The sequence below is a fragment of the Rhea pennata genome, chromosome 1 (assembly GCF_028389875.1).
Source record: "Rhea pennata isolate bPtePen1 chromosome 1, bPtePen1.pri, whole genome shotgun sequence".
Taxonomy (NCBI): Eukaryota; Metazoa; Chordata; class Aves; order Rheiformes; family Rheidae; genus Rhea; species Rhea pennata.
The window spans coordinates 39631437-39653085 of NC_084663.1; the positions used below are offsets into that span (position 1 = coordinate 39631437).

The window sequence follows — 21649 nt, forward strand, 5'->3', positions numbered from 1 at the left end:
GCATAGAAAGTATTAATATTTCTAAAGTAGCTCTAAAAATAAACTCAGTTCAATGATCAAAAGAAGTAGAAAATAAAAAATTATTTGTGTGTGTGTAAAACTAGATTTGGAAGTTGTAAATTTTGCACAGTGCTTCTCCATGGAATGTTTATGTGGGTTGCATCCAGCATCGTCTAAAGGAGGAGGTCAGGTGCAATGTATACCGTAGCTTTTGCCATTTGTAGTTTTTGAGCTAAGTATTGTATACTCTCCTTTTTTGAAAAATAGAGCTACGTTATGAGAGTGGCATTTTGTTTAATTTAGCAGCTTTTATTTTACCAATTTATGTAACGCGTAACAGCCTCCAGTTATCTATTATACAGATTCACGATGAATTTATCACCAGTCTGATGCTCAGAAGACATATCCATACCTTTAAAGGATTAATTTGAGTGCAGGTGTTAAAATTTTCTAATACTTAATATATTGACAAACTAAATACAATTTTCTGAAATGTATTCTACATTTTGAAGATGTGGTCAAGCAACTAACATTTCTCCACCCAGAATTATCTTTCCTGAACAAGACTTAAGGCTGGAACCATGTCTGATTTAAAATCAAAAGTTTAATGATTATTTTATTTTTTTTTCCTTCTGGATGAAGAGAAGGAGGATTGTATCACTTAAGAAGCAAGAACTTTTTCTAGAGCTTGGCTAACCATAAGATGATTTGAAAGGATTTGGCATCAGATTGTGGTGTAATGATTTTAAACCCTTATATTTTCCCCATCTGTAATGCTGATAAAATGGGTTGAGATTAAAATTGATTTAAATGTTTTGTCTAGATGGAAGTGTAATAATACTACTGATAAGGAATCATTCTAGGAATTTTGAAACCAGCTATAGAAAAAGAAATACTGAAATTGAGGTCTTGTATTTAGTGAAATGTTTGCAAAAGCAAAACTTTCATTGTGAGCAAGACTGCCTATCTCTCTGTCTTTGTAGTTGCAATGTTTCTGATTTCCAAGCTGAAAATTCATTACCCCCATCTTAAATAAAAATATGTATTTCTATGAGAGCAGTACATTACAGGAAATAATACCCTATTGTTGATTTTTACCAGGCTCTTGGGGTACTCAACGTTGCCGTCTTGTCTTGAAACTCTAAATACATGCAATAGTGTTTTTCTGAGAAACTGTGAGGAAAGTATAGGATGTAGGGGATTATTCCACATCTGGGATCTGGGCCAAGTCTAGGCAATATTTGCAGTGTGAGCTTAGACTACCAGTTTGTGGTAACTGTTTTTAAAGCAACAGACTTTATGCCATTGTATTTTATGGAGAATTGCTTTAGAATGTTATATGACATTATTTCAGTTTTTGATATTAGAACAAAGTTTATAGTAAACATTGAGGCCAGCGTCTTAAAATGTGGGAGTCTGGCTGAAAGCCACGTGCTTAAATGGTGGAGTGCATACTTTGCTGAGTCCATTTTTGACAACCCTAGTGGAGAACAGGATGATTTGTACAGTGGAAAGACTTCATTTGCCTTTACTACTTTCTTAATTTCATTTGGTGGTTGTTTTTGTGATAGCATATTAAGGATCTCAGCTAGTGTGTGACTTCTCTTCCAGCATTGAGTAGTATCCAATTCTGAAAATCCTTTAGTAAAATCAATTAACAAATAAAAAATGAGTGCAGAGTTGCAGTTTAGCCATTTAAGTGTTAAACACATTGCTACGTTTTCATTGCCTTTAAAATAAACTTAGTAGTTCTTTTTCTTTCTTTAAGACTGGGTTTTGTCCTTGTTATTTAGATATGACATAAAATATCAAAGAGTTATTTTTTCATCCTTTACTTTAAAGCTGAACTCTATGCAGTTGTAATTGCAATGCAGCTTGACTTGCAGTCAGAATGTGCTGAGAAAACAGGCCCTAGAATATTTCAAGAAACAGGCTGCTTAAAGCATTCTAGTGCTTTCATTTTAAAAAAGTTTTGAAAGGTTACTGTCCTTTGGTTAATGTTGTATTTATGGGGGTTTGCCCAAAAGAGTTACAGACTCTTGAATATGTTTTAGGAGGGCATGATAAAAAGCCATATATGAATTTGACTGTAACCTGCCTGTGCTCTGGGGGAACTTCTGCATTTGCAGAAGTACTTTTAGTGTGCTTGCCTGGAGAAGGAGAGTCACTGAGAGGCAAATATGCTGCCAGGAAGTCATGGCAGCTCATAAATATTTCTTTCTCTTCAATATACTAAGCATTCTTAGTGTTTTGAATTTTCTGGTTTTATTCTAAGGTAAGGCAAGGTGTTTGACGTGCTGTGTGTACAGAATGAGTTCTCTGGCCAGAATATTCTTAGCCATTTCTATTTTTAAAATACTCCTGGAAAAAGAGAAACCCAAATGTGTTTCTAAAAAGCCTTAACATTTTCAGCATAAAATACAAATAATGGAATTAGCACCTTCTTGAGAATGCTTTCAAATACATGACCTGCAGCTTGCATTAAAGATTGTATGTGTGAACATACTGTTAGACATATCTTTAAAAATGGGTTATGTTGTCTTTCAGTTGTCCTCTCCCTATCTGCCAATCCATAAATAAAACAAACAAACCCTGAACAACTTAACATTTTTTTTTCTGGCAGAAACTGCAGTGGAAAATGGGCCTAGTCACTTAATGTCAACAAACTGCATTTGATTAATGAAAGAAGAAAGTTACTGTTGCCTCCTGTTAATCCTGATCCTCATCTGCCTATACAGTATATATAGTGTTTAACTGCAGGAAATGCTTAGGAAACCAGGGTTCATTTCAAATAAAATGTTTCAGATGAAACAAGCCTACAAGTTTTTGCTATATCAAGGAGGGAGTAAACAGGTATCATTCTCAGCTGAGAGCAAGTAAAAAGTCAAAGGAGTCCTATTCGTTAAAATTTCTCCCACAATGAAGAGATTTGATGTGATGGAAACTTCTGGAACTTCTAGATCTTGATTAAAATTAACTACTTTTGAATTTCTTTGGAGTTTTTTTTCCTTTCAGTTTATAGTTTTTATTTCCTTGCCTGATTTATAGTTATAGGAGAACGTTTTATCTATTTATTTATTTATTTAGGAGAATGTATATGATCCAGAAGAATAGTGTCCAATGAGCAGATGTAGACTACCTAATGATATTTAATGAAGTGTTAAGAGTAACTAATTAATTATTTAATGATAATGTATTACAGATGTACAGACATAGAAAGCTTACCTGTGTGTGTGTTGTCTTCAATGAATAGTGTGTGTGTAGCAACTGTTAAGAAACATTGAACTGTATGTAAAGTAATGATTTTACAGAGAAAGCTGGAAGTTAATTAATAGATGAAAATGATACCAGTTTGGCTTAGATATGACATAAAAGATGCGTCAAGGCTTAAGAGAAAGGGAAGGGGCATTCTTCCAGTGATGCAGATGTGCTCATAGTCTTATGTGCTTACTAGCAAAACATATTGAGATTGTTTTTACTCTACTCAGTCTTAATTGCATTATCAGCATACTTCTTCCCTTGAGTGTGAGGCTCAATTGCCTTTAACCTTTCCTACTGATCTACTTTTGTCTCCATGGTACCATGTCTACAGGTACCATATCTTGCCCTGCCAGTACATTTGCTGGCATTCCTCAATTTTATGTCCTGTAGATGGATAAAGCCTCTATAAAAACTTTGGGAATGTTATTTTCTCTTTCTCCTCATCTAAACTAGGAACGATGGAGGTTGGAGAAAATGACCAACCATCTGGTAAGGAAGAGGTGGATTGAGTTGGCAACCAAAGGGTCTTGTGTGGTGTAAACAGGAGTGACCTCTTGATGAACAAATGGGGCTGAGGTGGAGTCACCCCAAGCGTATGTATGCAATTAAATATGAGGAAAGCTCTCGTGCCCTGTCTAGGAAGATTGCATGCCAGGGTGTGTTTCTGATGTGCCTCTGTACTAATGGGAACATGGCATGGGGAATGAACAGGAGAAATCAGAAGTGTCTGTGTAATTACAGAGCTACAATCTCATTGGTATCACAGATGTGATGGGGTGGCTTACACTACTGGAATGCTGCAGTGGATGGATACAGGCCTCTTACGATGGACAGGCCATGATGGTGGGGTGGGAGGGAGTTACCCTTTATGTGAGAAAGCAGTGGGAATGCATAGCGCTCTATCTGGGGATGGATGAGGAGTTAGCTAAGAGCTTGTGGGTCAGGATTAGTGGGTAGACCAGCATAGGTGACATAGTAGTGAGTATCTGCTATAGACTACCAGATCAGGAAGAGGTAGATGAGGCATTCTTCAAACAATGGGAAGAAGCTTCATATTTGCAGGCTCTCGCCCTTATGGGGGACTTAAACCACCCTGATACCTGCTAGAGGGACAATGCAGCTGGGCACAAGAAATCCAGGAGGCTTCTAGAGTGCATTGATTTCAGGGGGGTTGAGGAGCCAGTAAGAAGAGATGCTCTGCTGGACTTCCTACTTAAAAATAAGGAAGAAGTGCTCAGAGGTGTGAAAGTTGAGAGCAGTTTTGGCTGCAGCAACCACAGGATGGTGAAGTTCAGGATCCTGCAAGGAGGGAAAAAGGAAGAAGCGGGATCACCACTCTGGTTTTCCAGAGATCAGACTTTGGCCTGTTTAGGAACTTACTTGGAAGAATCCTATGGGATATGGCCCTGGAAGGAAGAGGGGTCCAAGAGAGCTGGTTGATTTTTAAAGGATCACCTCCTCTAAGCTTAAGAATGAACCATGCAAACAAGAAGGAAATTGAGCAAAGACATCAGGGGGCCTGTGTGGATGAAGAAGAAGCAGTGGCTGACAAAAGTTGCACATAAAAAGGAAGTGTCTGAGAGGCGGAAGCAGGGACAGATGTCCCAAGCAGAATATAGAGACACTGCCTGGGTGTGCAGGGATGGAATTAGGAGAGCTAAAACCCACCTGGAGCTGAAATGCGAAAGGACTGTGAAAGGCGACAAGAAGGCTTCTGCAATTATATAAGTAGTGAAAGGAAGGCTAGGGAAAATGTGGGCCCACTACTAAGTAAGGAATGGGCCCTCATGACAAAGGACCACCTAAATGGCCCAGGTACTGAATGCCTTCTTTGCTCCAGTCTTTACTGGTAAGATTGGCCCTCAGGAATTCCAGGCCCTTGAGACCAGAGAAGTCTACAGTAATGAAGACTCATCCTTGGTGGAGGAGAGTCAGATTAGGTAACACTTGAACAAAGTGGGCATGCACAAATCTATGGGCCCTGTTGGGATGCACCCACAAGTTTTGAGGGAGCTGGTTCATGTCACTGTGAAGACACTCTTGATAATCTTTGAAAGGTCATGGTGATGAGGACAGGTTCCTGAGGACTGGAAGACAGCAAATGTCACTCCTGTCTCCAAGAATGGCAAGAAGGAGGATCTGGGAAACTACAGGCTAGTCAGCCTCAGCTTAATTCCTGGACAGATGCAGGAGCAACTAATCCTGGATCCTGTTTCCAGACACGTGAAGGACAAGAAGGCTATCTGAAGCAGCTGGCATGGATTTATGGAGGGAAAATTGTACTTAACCAACCTGATAACTTTTTATGATGAGATGACTGGCTTGGCAGAGGAGGGGAGAACACTGGATGTTGTTTATCCCAACTTTAGTAAGGCTTTGACTATTTCCCATAACATCTTCATGGACAAGCTGATGAAGTGTGGGCTAGACGAGTCATTAGTAAGGTGGACTGAAAATTAGCTGAACTACAGGGCACAAAGGGTTGTGATCAGCAGCATGAAGTCTAGCTGGAGACCAGTTACTAGTAGTGTCCCTCAAGAGTTGATACTTGAGCCAGTACTGCACTTGGGGAGGAAAAACTCTATGCACCAGTAAAGGTTGGGGACCAACCACCTCCAGAGCAGCTTTGCAGAGAAGGACCTTTAGGTCCTGGTGTACAGCAAGTTGAACTTGAGCCAGCAGTGTGCCCGTGTGGCAAAAAAAAGGCCATTAGTGTCCTGGCTGTATTAGGCAGAGTGGTGGCAAGCAGGTTGAAAGTTTGAATATCTCCATTTTAGGAGATATTCAAAACCCACCTGGATGTGGTCCTGAGCAGCCTGCTGCAGGGGGATTGGACCAGATGATCCAGAGAAATCTGATTTCCTATGCCAATAACTCTGTGATTCTGCGATCTTCCCATGTACAAGTTCCTGATTCAGCAACTGCAAGAAGTCTGGCAAATGCTGTAAAGCAGTGAAATACAGTTTACATGCGTCTTAAAAGGTTTTAAATTTTATGAATTATTAAGATGTTTGATTATCAGCATGTGAACTATTGTTCCCAATATATATGTGCCACTTTTGTTTAAGGCTATTTTATTTTAACTACGTCATGTCATTTTGGAGGCTTAAGCGTGTATGTATATATGCATACATATACACACACTTTTTTGTGCTAAGTACAATGTCAGATTTGGCTGGCATGTAACTTAATATGTATGCGTTTAAAGTAAGATGGGGTCTGTGGTTAAGCTTGTAAATTAATTTGTATAGTAACGCATAGTTGTCTGTTGTGAAGCAGTGAAAAATAAACCCTATGCTTGCAATGAAATTACAGGATTAAATAGAGTGTATATGTAGTCCAGCAAGGGGTTTTTTGTTTTTATAGCCTCTTAGGGGACTCATCAACAGAGTAAGTAGCACCTCAGAAACCTTTTAATGTGTAATTGTATCATTTCTCTAATTCTGGGAGCAATTTATCTCTGCGTCACAAGTGGAAGCTGAGTGAGAGAGTAATTGGCTGACTTGGACTACATCAGCACCTGATTCTTTTTCCAGGCTGATCTCTGTTTGTCCATGTCTGCATCGTCTGTGTTGTCTGTTTTTTGAGGAAGAGGTGCGGAGTGGCTAGGAGGGCTATCAGACGTCAGAGATAGTAATGTGTCTTTCTATTACTATTGAAGCAGTACTTTAGTAGAGGAGAAATATTTTAACAACTTGACATACTCGATCTCTTTATCGTGAAGCGAAAGTCCTACTTGTTTAGTCTTTCTTCTTTTTCTGATTGCTCTTTAAAAATGTGCTTGGTGAGCTTTTCATGTCTATTGAATACCAGTGAAGATTGAAAGCCAGTTAACATTTTCTTTTATTTTCCCTTGAGCTTTCTGAATTTTTCATGAAAATACTTAGGAAAACATAATTTCTTACAGTTCTTTACATTGTCCTCTCTGGGGATACTGTAAATCAAGATGTTAGGATTGCAAATCTGGTTACTGCCTGATTATCACTTAGCCTGCTTAATTCTCTTTATAGGAATGTGTGTATGTATATATATAATCTCCCTTGAGTTTTTTTGTTGTTATTGTTTTGTTTTTCCCTGCTGTATGCCCGTACATTCCATGTCATGGAATATATACTAGTAAGATACCTGTCCTATTCCATTGCTTTCTAGCAAAGAGGGAATACAGTAACAAGAGTTGATGATACTGTTACCCTAATAATTGACTGACACTTCCCTGTTGCAATATACTATTTTCAGTTGCTTATACAAATCTGACAGTTTTTTTTTTTCAGGCTAAAACTTCTTGTTCCTAACACATGCTTTGGCTGCATATCTTCTCCCTCTCCCTCGTCCTCACCCCTAAGATTTCAGCTGAAATTATTTGAGTTAATATATAGATAATTTCAAGACTTATTTCATATAGAAATGTTTTGGGTTTTTTTTGAGTAGGAAGTACAGACTTGTTTAACTGGTGGCCTTAGTGTCATGCTTGACATGCATCTTCTCTATGAGAACTACAGAGAATCTGTTGCCATTCTGAATCTCTGAGAATGGTTTGTATATGCTTAGTATGGAGGTTCTGTTGGTTTTGTTTTTGTTTTGTTTTTTCAAAGGAGTTCGTTGCTCCAAGGATTGTGTGTGTTCCACTTGCTATTTCATACACAGAGTATGCTTTCCATAAGGTTGCTGTTCCTGGCTGCTAAAGCAGTATGAATGGGAGCCAGCTGAGATCAAATGAAGAGAGCAGAGTGGAGGGTGGTGGTTGAAATGAGATACTTAAGAAGGAAGCCTTTAAGGAAGAATGAGAGAGGCCGATTCCAGATACTGAATCCTGAGAGGAGACAAGAATATGCTCCCAAAGTGATGCAGTGAAAATGTATTGGGTACAGTGCTTAGATACTGCAATTGCTAACAGCACAGAAGTCTTTGGAGACTTTAATACTTTCTCAGAGCTGAGTTTAAGCAAGTATAGGGGCATAAGAGATAAGACTACACATTCAACAAATTATTTTATTTTATTCCTATAGCTGCAGGGGTCCAATGGAAAAACGAAGTTGAGATCCTGAAGTTAAGACTTGTAATACATAGGGGGCTGTATGAGCACCTTACTTCTGGTGTTTTACAGCTCTTGAATATATATCTTTAGAGCCTTGTGCTCTTCTGACAGTTGCCTGTGTGAGTGAAATGTGTGGTTGTTTTGCCCAGAGCTGGGAAAGCACAGGTGTTCCTTTCAGAAGTCAGGAATAGACGAGCGTCAACACAGAATGTGCAAATGAGGATATGAAAAATTGTGAGAAGCAACAGTCTTCTGGGGTAGTGTTTTCTCACTGAAACATGTACTTTTGTATATCTAACCCTATTGCTTTTTCTCAAGTCACGTGCTTCTGGACGCTTTACTCTTAATGAAAAATACTTGGGTCCATGTAGTGAGGGAATGATTGAGCTGCTGCTGATGCAGTTTCAATAGTTGGCTCTCAAGAGATGCAAAACATCTTAGTTTTGTATCTGAGATGAATTGTTTCTTCTACATGCTCTAGCAGTTGCCAAATGAGTACCCATAAATCAAGAACTGCATTAAGCAAAAAGGCATGAACAGTGCATCACCTGGGGAGGGTAAATGTTATCCCAGTTTTACATGTTTAGGGTGTAGTGACTCTTCTGTGCACACTTGTGTGTATTTATTGGAGTTTCATGGGCTAAAGGCTAAGGAGACAACGATTCTGAGGTCACTGTTGTCTTGCTAGCAACCTGTACTTACCCTTTTGGAGCCTGTATTTGCTGCCCACTCATATGGTTGTCATGAGGTAATTAGTCTGTTACTGTATGTGTTTGAGTACAAGCAGCATTTTATTTTTCCTTCTTGGATTTCTTTCTCAGGTAACAAGGATTGTAGTCTACTTGGCTTGACATGCCGTGATATACTTGTGACCAAATATTGTGTGTTTTTAAGTATATCTGTACTTAACTCTGCTCCTCTCCAAGTCAGCAGGACACGAACAAGTTCTAAACTGAAGGTAGTTCAGCTACTGTGGCAAGCCTGCTTGAGAGCACCTTTGAGCTGGAACAGAGCTGGTTTGCAGTCCGTACGCTTGCCCTAAGCTTTGGTAAAGGAGAACAAATAGTAGGAATGGGATATATTTTTTTTTTCAAGTCTGTATTTAGCATTCAGATTTCAGATTGTATATATCATGCGAGTTTGGCTACACATAAAATTTGCTGTATGTATTTGTCTTGATATCAGATTGTGCTAACTCAGAAATTGCACTTTTATCAATTCATATTGTTTACTCTGAATAATGTGATGTTTAAGAAAATGCTTTTTGGGGGAAGAGAGGGAGAAGAGATTTTGTTATTTCTGAAGAAGTTAGTGCTGCAGGAGGTAACCAAATCTTTTAAAGCTGGACTTTACTGATATATATGTCCTGTTAAGGAACACTCTCCGCAGTGCATCTGAACAAATTCAGAATTTCCAAATGGGCAAAGTATCTTTTCATTAAAGCAAAAACAAGCAAACAATCACCCCCCACCAGTTCTAACTAAAAAGAAATTGCCCAGATACAAAACTGAAGATAAAGCTGTTTCCATCTGCAAAGTATTCCATAGCTGTAATGCAATACATATGAAAAAATGAAATGTTGTTCAATTTCTAAATCAGTTGTTAGTGGAAATTGCAAGTAGTTGTCAACCAGTGCATTTCTGAATTACACAATGGAATGAATTAAAGATTATCAGACAAAAAAAGGCAAAAAATTATCATTCTGATGTCTTCCAGTGAGAATTCTTGTATGGATAGGGTATAAAATACTGGTAAAGGGAAACTCACAGAACAAACTTCAAGGAACCATGACAAGTGCCACTGTAATAACAAATTTATTATGAGAATGTTTCAAGCAAATTGGATTGCTTTTCCTCAACTGGATTATGTGACATCATGATTTTGCACTGTTTCATGATCTAAGTGTTTTTTTCTTCACATTTGATTACTATGCTTTTTTTTTTTTTTTTTTTGAGAAAGGAGAAGTTTCTAAGACTCTGATTTTTATATTAACAAAATACTGGTTTTTATAGGCAGGTTTACAGTAGTATTTGTCTAGAATCTTAAGTTTGTCAGTTATTTTTTTGTCTGTTTTTTTGGGGGGGGGTCTTTTTCCCTTGACAGTATGTGTACTTCAGAAGCTTGTTTGATTTCTCAACTTACGTTTGTTTAAGTCTGGTTCCTTAGCATAATTAATTTCTGCTTTGATGGTGTTCCTAAGGAAAAACTAATGTGATAAATGGATAGTGTATATTTAGTGATTGTCTTGATGGGCCATCAACAGAGAACATACGTTAGTTCAATTTATTAAAAAAGTAACTTTTAATTTCTTTCATTTTAATAGTGCATGTCTATGGGATTATGTGTAAGATGGCATGAGAATGCCAGTAAATAATTATTTTAAGCTTTCTGCTGTTCACTGCAAAAATACTTAAAATGGTACTGAATTTAAAAGCATGAGGTATATCAGCCAGCATATTGCATACTTAAATTACCGGCACAATTGTCACTCGCTTCTAGTGTATGATCGTTCTTAGTAGTGAAATTTTTGAATTGAATGGTGCTGCACAGCCAAGCATGTAGCGTTTTATAATAGGAAGTCAAAAGTACAGTGCTAAAATAAATGTAGAGCCAGCAATAGGCTTGAATGGACTGTAATTGCTTCAAATTACATTAAGAAGACAAAGTCAGAAGATCTATTTTGTATAAGCCATTGAAGGGAGTGTATTGATTTTTTTTTTCTTATTATCGATTAAGTATTATTAGGTTTATGGTGTTATCAGGTAAATTATCGTTGTTCCTGGTTCACAGAGTTCTTTAACCCTGTCTTCCACCAGTAATCCATCGGCACATTTTACAGTATGTGTGTGGGTGCACCGGTGTGTGCGCTGGTTAGTCAGAGCTTGTGACTTCGTCGCTTTGTCTGCAAAGGCCACCCTTGGTCCAGCTTCTCCTTGGGTCTCCTTGCTAGCTAAGGTGGAATGTGTCTGGCATCTTCTGGGTTTTCCTGCCCTGCTGGTCAGGCAGGAGCACTACTAGTTTGTTTGCTCCTCTGGTCGCATGCGCGGCTGTTCATTTCCCTTGTTCCCTCTCTCGTGTCTGAAGCATATTCCCTGTGTTCATTTGGATACTTTTGAGTGGCATGTCCAAAGATAGTTTCTTGGCCTCTCTTCTCTTTGAGTGTGTAACATCGAACAGGTCTCTAAAGGAATCCACATAGCTTCAGGGGGAGTTATATCCCCAACCACTCCGGTTTTCTCAAATCTTCCAGATCTTGGACCTGTAATGAGGGGGAGCAGAGCCTGCAGGGACGTCTCTGTCCCAGAGTGGGCCTCGTGTCAACCATGTTATGAATCCAGATGGAGCTGCTTATAATCTAAATTTAGAAGTGTAGCTTTAGCAATTTTGATATTGATTCATTTTCTATTAATGAAGGATAGCTTTTCTTGTTCCACCTGTGCTCTTTTTATTTCAAGATTTTTTAAAAATCCATTTCATAATAGTTAAGTGTGGTTAGAGGTTTAAAAGGGTTTGTAGATCTTTGTCATAGGAATTTCTGTGGCTTTTGATTTTGGTGACTGTTGCACTTACAGGGCGCAGTTTGCATACAGCAGAGATTCACAATTTTAGTAGAGTTTTTGAAAACCTTATACTTTGCGCAAAGCACTTGGAAAATTGTAGCTTTCAAATGTTTTTTCTTGGAAAATAACAATAGAGTATATTCTAAAATTACATGTTCTTCACTTCCTGTATGCTCAAAATTTCATTCTGGAGTTACTGCATAGAAGTTAATATGTATCTTATCTGTCATACTGTTTTCTTTTTGAAAGAAAACATGCAGTGTTTCAAGGAGACAGGCTGCATCTTGAATAACTTTAAGACTTGACCTAAGTAAGTTTGTAAACCAATAGTTATTTTATATCTATTCTTTTTTAAAGCGTGATATAAATTTGAAAAATAATCCATTTATGAGCCATATGACACAAGTACTATGAAATTATTCTAAAAGCTATCCAATCTTCAAGGTTTTTAACAGATTTGTTTCTCAGCTATATTGTGGTGGTCTTCATTTCAGTCTTCTGTATTTCTGAAGTTAAGACTTGAAATTGTATAAGTTAAAATCAAGCCAACAATGAAGATTGACAAAATCCGTATTTTACTGTTATGTTCTTACAGTGACTATGAATCAGTCCCAATTTTGAGCTCCTCAAGGAAAAAGACTTCTTAACAAACGAACAAAAATGTAATGAAATTTGTTCCTCTTTCCATGTTCATATTATATCGTAAGTATATAGTATACCCTTGTTAGAGGTTATCAGTCACCTTGGAGAAACGGAATGACTCTGAGAAATTAAATGAGGAGAAAAATGTTTCAAATTCTTGCTTTATTTTCCTTTCATCCTAAAAATGAAATATATTTTTCCATATTTGTACTCTCGTTCCTTTCATGCGTTTGTTTTTTAATAACTATAAAGTATCACTAAAGAGTTGGGATTTGAGAGTTCTCTTATGTCTAGCAAGTTGGTAGTTAATTTACAGTCTATAGTATATCACTTCCAGTTTGTGCCACACTGGAATTATCTTTTAACGCTGAGAAGTAGTATCATAAACTGCAACTGTTTTCACTGTAAATTGAATTTATGCTATCTTGTAAAAGTTTACTCTGATGTGTTCTGTGTTTTGACTTAATTTGCAGAGTGATTCAATAGCTAATAGTACTTTAGATATTTAATTGAATGGATATTTTATTTTTCACTGAGAGACTCATTAAATGAATGTTTTCATAATAATTTGGATATGCAAGTGTGTAAACTTATATAAAAACATTTGTTTTTAAACAGAAAGAATAGAGTGAATTAGTAACTTTGTTATTAGTAACTTTGTTTACTAAGACATAAACAGGAACATCAGAAACCCTGGTTGATAGATTGGTGGAATCTATGCAGCATCAGACTGAGATTACAGTCTGCAATTACTGTCTCGCATAATGATCATGTATATTTGACAAATATTGTAGTCTTTTGAGGAGCAGAGAAGAAAAGGTATTGCTAGATCTTAAACTTTTTTCTGAATTTATATTATTGCATATAGTTTTCCACTCTGATAAAGTTGCAAATGCTTGAATTCCTGATAATCTTTATCAATTTTATTGGCCAGTTCAAAATTTAAAATATTCATTCTCCAGGGATATTTCATAGAATCCTCTTAGTTTAGAGTGGGCTACATTAATATCACAAGTGCACTGTCTTAGGGTACCACCTATAGTAATATTGCAAAACAGAAACACAAGATAATTAGTTTTCATATTTTAAATCTCTTAATTTATTTGCCTCAGGCAATTAATTTAATTAATATACAGCTACAGCACCAATTTCAAGTGATTATAGAGAAGATCTTTTTGCAGCTTTTAAAGACAAAATTTTAAGTAACTTTTCCTGACAGATGAATTCTGTGTCAACAAGGTGTTTTCAGTCATTGTTAACAAGCAAGTCATTGTGTGTGAAAGTATGCTACAGTCTTCCTTTTAATGAAAAGGATTTTCTAGAAATCAGAAATCATTTTTAAAAAAATTCCTTATACTATCCTAATAGCACAGAAATAAGCATTATTGGTTGTAGTGTTATGTACTATTTGAAGGATGCAAAGTAAATGATTGCAGCAAAGGACCTATTAGATATTTCAGGATATTAACATCTGTGCTGTGTTTTTAGTCCCTGACATTGTTACTGGTTATTGTTAGGAAATATTCTATAGAAGTGTTTAAAGGTATTGCAGCCACATTTTCTTTGATTAATATTAATTTGAAGTTGCTGTCAAATTTCAGACATGATGTGCTTTTGCTTTGACAGAAGCACTTGTGTTCATCTGATCAGAATTGGGAGTGGTTTGTGGCAGGGTGGCTACTTCCTTCTCTGAACTGCATCCTAAACTGCAGCACTCTGCCTTTCCTTTCCTTCCTTCCTTCTGTTCCCTATTTTATTTTTTTTTTTTTAATAATATTTGTACCTGGGCTTGTAGGAATGCTCCAGGTCTGTCAGTGGGAATTGTGCCATTGCAACACTGTGCTAAAAGATGAGCTGAAAGAACTGCACCACTTTTACATTTTTAATGAATGATTACTCCACGGGTGTGTCTTGTGCAACAGAGGACTGACTTCCCACAGGAGAATAGGGAAAGTACTCTTATTACATGATTAGAACAGAGATAGGTGTGAAATTAGGCTGAGTAGGCAGGAATTCCTTGCTTTAAAAAACCCCCATGGAACTGGAGTACCATGTCTGTAAGACAGTATTAACCTAACTGCGTGCGTGTGTGTGTGAATGAGAGACTTAAAATGAATTTTAAATCATTTTGAAATTAACCCTGACCTGCATTTTTGTACCTGCACAAGACCTAGAATGATAGAATGAAATGTAGAAATCCGCTCTGGCATTTAAGTGCAGCATGAACTTTACTGTATTAACTTTTGTAGCTGAGTGGACATTGGTTTGTCAACCTGTGTTAAAAAGGAGCTGTAATCTTCTTGTATGAAGTTTTCTGGTGGCTTCTTGTTAGGAATTAAGCAGCTAAGTTTTATCCATAGATCTTCCCGCATTTGGCACAGCCCCTGTTACAGTCAGACCTTCTTAGGAGTAGTACTGCAAGTGTTTTTTTCAATATCTGTGCACATGCTTGTAGCACAATTGACTAAGAAACCAGTCAATGAATGTTAGACTAAGTTAGTGTGATGAGGAGGGTGCCTATTGCTGGTTTGATGGCAGTATGACACCTTCGTTCTGTAAACTTGCTGTAATACTGTAAAAGTCTACACGTAGATAGGTGCTCTTACTCGGAAGTTTGCCAGCCTCTTATTTTCACTGACTGCTACGGGAAAGTAGATAAATTGGCTGTTAATGTTAGGTTGCTTAACTGTGGCTTGTTGACTATGTGTGGTAGCTGCTGCTTTAATCCTAGTTCCTACCTTTGCAGTTACTGGACCTTAGCACCTGCCTCCTTTTATCAGTTTCCTTAAAGGATTGGATAGCAGTGTGAAGTGCAGCGCTGCATTTCTCAGGTGTGATTCATGCTCTGGTTCAGCCCAAGAACAAGTGGCCGTTCTTTTAGTTAAGTGAAACCCCATTGCAGCTGCCGTGCGTGTGCATGCATGCATTGCAGCATGTGCATGCAGCTGCCAGGACGCCCTTCAGCTCCTATAGCACTTCCCTCTGCGGGAGAATGGACAGCTGGAGAACTACATGCAACTGCTTCACTTGGCAGCATTGAAAAACACAAACTCACTGAGAAAAAATGCTGCTGTGAAGATGTATCAGAATCTTTAAAAAGTCTTAGTTCTTGCCCAGTTTTTGAAGATCTTCAAAGCAACCAGGTGCACTGATGCCAGCAGTGTTTCTTCAGGCTTCCCCACACCTTCTGTAGATGCATCTTAATAATATGCTGCTCTACCCACTGGACTCATCAACATAGTCCAGGTAGTTACCGTGAAGAAATATGGGTTGCCAATAAAAAAACAGATATTAAGTTAAGCTAATTATTAAAAGCTTTCTTCATGTCTTTTCTTTTTTTAATAACTATATATTTGTAAGTCTCCGTATTAATGTCAGTGTGCTTTATCAGCCTTCATCAGCCCTGGTATAATGTTGATTAGTTTCTGGGCCACTTTCCTATACAATTATCAATATAGGAAATAGTCTTAGAAAATTCAATTTTGGGGTAGAGTATATAAATATCTTTTGGCTTCTCAGTATGTACACTCCATATTATGACTCCATTTTTCATAATGATTTTCTTTTTTTTTTCTTGCAGTGGCTTTAAGGATGTATTTTGTGACTCAAAGCTTTGACCTTGTTCCACTGACTCATAAGTCTTTACAGTGCATATGTAGCCAGATAGCCATGTGTGAGTCTTTGTGAAAATAAGATCAAAAGGTACAGGCTCGAAGACAGAATTGTTGTTGTCTGTATAGAGTTCCTATCTTGTAGTTCTGAGTTAGGTATTATGTCTTAAATTTACAGTGTATATCTCAATGGTTCTTGCTTTCTGTCACAGCATGTGTATTTTTATTATGTTTGTTAAATGAACAGTTGTATTTTGTTATTCTAATGATGGGAATGGTCACAACAGGGGATAAGTTATGTGGCAAAATGTTTTCTTCCTTTATCCCAGGTATTGAAAGGAATACTGAAAATTCTTAGGGGCTTCTGAGAAAGTCCATTTCATCTTTTTCAAGAGCAGTAGTTGGTTGATTAGCTCAGCTTCTCATCATCATTGCTGGGGATAGCTTCATCAGAGCATTTTGTTATCCTTTTTGCAGTAGCTAAAGCCAACTGCTCTCCTCTGGGCGCTTTGTTGAGGCAGAGCAAAGGACAAGCTAGCTAATCCCCTTAGCCTGTTAAATGTCCCATTCCAGCTGGGAGCTGATAATGGCATTCTGCAGGGATTAGCGTGACGGGATATGCTCAGAGCGTAGTGAGTGCTTCACCACAGGTGTGAAAGTCGGCTGAATACAGGCAAGCAGTTTGGGACCCTAGTTTTGTATTTTACAATATTTTCAAAAATGTGGTATTTTCATCTGCGGAAGGTACCCAGGACTGCGGAAGGTACTCAGGACCTTTACATGCCTTTATAAGTGTGAAATAGATTATAAATTTATTTGGAAACATCCCTAGTCTAAATATCCCAAAACCCCCTCTTTTAACGGAGTAATGGGATAGTATAATCGAATATGCTTTGGTTAGCTGGACACTTCAGGGAAATTCCATGTTTGTAACTGCATTAAATGCACCTCAAATGTGGACTATAATTTTACTCAAAATTGCTATGGCATCTAAATCATGGGGGTAAGTTGTTGCCAGTCTAGGAGCAGTAATATAATTAAATATTACTCAGAAGACTTAGTCAGTAAAGGTGAAATTTGAATAAGCTGTATATTGCCCACATTCTGTGAGAAATACCAGAGTAATTTGGTGACAGTAAGCATGAGAGGATTTTGAGCTAAGAGTAAACTATTATTGCAGCCAGCCAGCATGAATATCCTTTTAAAATTGGCCAATTTAAAGCAGGAGCTTAAAGTAGTAGAAAAGGATTCTCTCTCTTTCTTTCTCTCAAAACCAAAAAAAACAAAACAAAAAAGCACGTGCGCTCTCTCTCTCTCTCTCTTTTTTTTTTTTTTTTTTTTTTTTTTTTTTTTTAAGCTAACTCAGTAATAAGGATAGTAAACTTTTCGGTTCAGAGCATTTCATAAGCTAAATGTGATTTAAAGACCTATTTAAAAGTTCGTGTTGTATAGAACAGTAGTTCAGATTTGATTCACATCTTATAAATCCCCATTCTTTCTAATCTTCCTGTATAATATTAGAAACTGGACAAGTTACCCTGACAAATACATATGCCGTTCAGCTGGTTTGGTAGGTTAAAACAGGACTTGGTTAGTCTGCACTGTGTTACTGAAGTAGAGTTTCTAGCCAGATAGAGACTTGACAAACACGCGTGTTTTTATACAAATAAAAAGTCAGATGTATAAATACGCACTGTGTGCAGTAGGTCCTTCAGCAGCCTTGCACGACCTTGCTGTGGGATTGCGTTTGCTGAGGAGTTAAGGTCTTGTGAAGGGCTGCGCAGTTGGTGTTCCTCCAGTTGCACGTTCCTGACCAAGCGACAATACTTGCGCTTGTGTGTGCGCGTGCGTGGGCCTGCGGGCGCGAGGGCAGAATGAGTCGTGACGGTTTGTTACGGCCGCCAGCGGTCGCCTCGCCAGCCGGGGATGTCCTTGGCGAGCGTGGTTGAGCTCAGCCTTCTCTAGCTTAATTGTGGCTGTGCCTGGGCAATGGCTAATGGGAAGCCAGAGCTGCGGCAATGAGGCTCCAGAGTGATTTCTCTGACGTGTTAAGGCGGGAAGGGTGGCTCACACTGAGCCACTTTTTTTTTTTCAGATTTAAATTGTGGATTGGGGGGGAGGAGGAGAGATGGAGAAATCTACTCTCTTTATCTAATGGTCTGTAATTTTTAAGTAAATCTGTGTGGAAGGTCACAGAGCGTAACTAATAACACAACCTGTGGGCCTCCCTCCCCCAAACCAGCCAGATTCTCCCCCTTGCCCAGCCCAATCTGCTCAAAGTACGAGGTGGTCAGATGAAAAGCCTAGTGGGCCGATACAAAAAAAAAAATTTTTTTGAGATGAATTTTTCAAGATTTTAAGAAATAAATTTTCTAACTATTTTATATACATCCATGTATTTTAACCTGCCTCCATGTAATAGGCGTGTCTTTGAATTTCCATTACTTTTAGGAAATCAGTACCTTGGGATTCTCTGAGATAGAAAAGAGGAAAGAATATTGACATCTGCCTAGAGATGGGAATCTTCATATTTCAAAATAGAATTTCGTTTCACAGAATCTGGTATTTATGAAGGTCTGGTATTTGCCAAAATCTTGTATTCAGAACTTTGTGTTGAAATGACGCTGTCTGCAAGATGCCTTCTTGTATTGCACAGTGCAACTTTGTGATGAAACTCAAGTAACACAAAGTAAAAGTAACGTTCGTGCTAACAGACATGCAGATAACTTTCAGGCACAGTGACCTAGTTTTCAAATGATGTTAAGGTGTTTACTGGAACTAGTTAGGGAAGTTGTTAAATAGCCAAATAAATATGAAATAAATACTACCTGCGTTTCAGAATATTTGTGTAAACAAGACTGGCATAACAGTAGTAAGTATTTCTCAAAGCAAGTAGTGTATGACATAGAGGTTAATCATTTTTCTTGTTATTTAGGTGACAAACAGCATGTTTGGTGCTTCAAGGAAGAAGTTTGTAGAGGGGGTTGATGGTGACTACCATGATGAAAACATGTACTACAGCCAATCATCGATGTTCCCACATCGGTCAGAAAAAGATGTAAGTTGAATAAACTTATTTTTACACTTCTAATAATGATTTTAGTTTCAAGTACATAAATTTATGAGAGGAAAGGCATAATTTAGCTGTGTAAGACTTTATTTTCAGTGGCATGTGGTGTATTTATGCATTTAAAGCTTCAGCTATATGCTTGCCAGGATTTTATTAATACATCTGTAGGAAATGTATTTGCAAATTAAAATGGATTATGGTTTATTTTTCGTGCTTACGTCTTGTCTGAAATGTTTTTATCATATTTTTACATGATATATCTTCAACTGTTTATCATTTCTGATGATGCCTTGTACAGCTTGCTTGTCTGCTCAAGTATTCTAATTTAGGTATTTCTCCCATTTGTAATGATACAAAATTATAAAACAAACATTCTTCAACACTTCTTTGCTTGGTAATGCATTATTGCCCAGTAAAACAGCACTGGAGTTATTTAAACTATGTTTACCGTTAGGCGAAATAAACTATATATGGTACAATATTTCACTCTTATATGGGGTGACATGTAGAAATATTTTATAGGAGAAAATACTGAAATCATGATTTTAACTTCATGTTACCTGAAGACAGTATATGTTGTCACAGTAGACTTGGATTTAATATGTGTAAGCAACATTTATGTTAGATTATTTATCATTTAGAAGAAGAAAAATCTTTCCCTTCAGATTTTAAAAAAGGTTTCACTGCTTTAAGTCTAGTTTAGTGATTCTCCAGAAAAAAATATGGTTGTTTCATGGCAGTTGTGAACATAGATCATAAACTATGTACACACAAACGTTTTCTGTAGTCCTTTGCTAGTTAAAATTAAACTCAGAATTTCAAGGATATAAAAGAATAAGTTTATGGTAAAAGAGTTTTAAAAAAGAAAAGAAAAACTTCTTTCAGATTCAATTTTATGAACTATTTCAATGATGTTGAAGAAAAATTTCAGGTGACCCAGCAAAAGATGGAAGTGTATTATAGTGAAAAGTTTCTCACTGAATAGCATGTTCTTTTCTGTGTATCTACGTAATGTGTGCTCATGCATCATAGATGCACACAGGTGCTATTTCTCCAACCAGGTTCTCAGATATTACATACTCAATTTTAGATTGATGCATTGAGAGAGAAGTGATTTAAGTAGTGAGTAAGGCAGTGAGAAAGGTAAAGTGAGACTTAACGCTATGCTACAGTCTACACAGTGAAAGCTGATGCTTGGCATGTTGTTGACACAGTGAATGAATGTTTTAGTTGCCTACTCTTTCTGTAGGCAATGTGGCAGAAGTGGATCTTAGGATGGGACATCAAGAGAAGGAAGGTGGGTGTTCCAGACACCAGGAATGACAAATGAGAAAGCATGAAAGCTTGTGGGAGAAGTGGACAAAATGGGGCATAGAAGCTGCTGTAGTTGGCAGAGAAGACTGATGTCATATCGACATGAAGTGGAAGAGTAATTTTTACTGAAACTTTTTGAAGTTTTATTTCCAGGTTCTTGTTAAGGCTCTGTATTCATGGGTTGATTTGTTTTTGTGGTTTCACTATTGACTATTTTTTTTTTAGTTTATGCTTATGAAATTGCTAATGGTAAATGCTCTTGTAACAATTTTTTAAGTTAATCAAAATAAATATATGGTGGTGATATTGTTTTGTACACCTCTGATCAGTCATGTATAGCTAAATGCATATGATGTATTTACATGTTCCTTTTGGTGTCTCATTTGGCTCGCAATATATGAGAAAATTTGCAATGGTGATTGTCTTATTTTAGTTTGCTTGATGTTGTTCCACTGATTTTGCAGCTGTGAAAACTTTTTCAATTTAAAAAGACTACATTTTTAAATATTCCTTCAACCAGACTCTTGCTAAAGATGCTATTATGTGTATGAGGACACAATAAATATATTGACTGTGTCATTATTTGGATAGCTAGCAGTTATTACTGACAAACATATGTTTACTCAGAATTTCCTGAGACAACTACTAATGTTCAAACTTTTACTAAACTACTAAACCAATGTTTAAAACCTGGATCTAGTGTTATGAAAATGTTGGGTGCAAAAAATTCCAACATTCCAGATCTTGAAACATCTTTTCAGTCTTTTTGTCTTAAAAATTATTTTGAAATGGAGTATGCAAGTATAGATAAAATAAAGATAGAGGAAAAGGAAAGGAGTAAATAGTGCCATTTTCATATTCAGAAATGGAAATGGAACAGCCAAAAAAAAAAGCTTACCACACACAAGATCTTTTTATAAGCTTGTTTAAAAAAAAAAAAAAAAAAAAAAAAGACAACTTTGTGCCTTTTTTAATAGCAGTAGAATTGTCAAAGCAAGATGCAGCTTTACATCATTCAAATTATCTTGTGGCTTTTCATTTTCAATTCCTTATATATCTTAGTTGTGAGCACATAAAATTAAATTTGTTTTGAACATTTTTGCTATGAATCTGCAAAAATCAATTGTTGTTTTTTTCCTCCTATGTATTATCTGTA

General features: G+C 37.1%; 1 protein-coding gene across 6 annotated transcripts in view; it reads left to right on the top strand.

The window, feature by feature from the left end:
- CNOT2 (CCR4-NOT transcription complex subunit 2) overlaps positions 1–21649 on the top strand; it is a 94757-nt gene that overhangs the window by 36336 nt on the left and 36772 nt on the right. For 4 of the 6 annotated variants that reach the window (XM_062584527.1, XM_062584506.1, XM_062584496.1 and 1 more), the window contains one exon: positions 19045–19167. In XM_062584527.1, coding sequence (XP_062440511.1) covers positions 19057–19167 — 111 coding nt within the window. In that variant the 5' untranslated portion in view covers positions 19045–19056. Of the gene's footprint in view, positions 1–18655; positions 18684–19044; positions 19168–21649 lie in introns of those variants that run through there. The other 2 variants (XM_062584520.1, XM_062584486.1) reach the window with 2 other exon arrangements.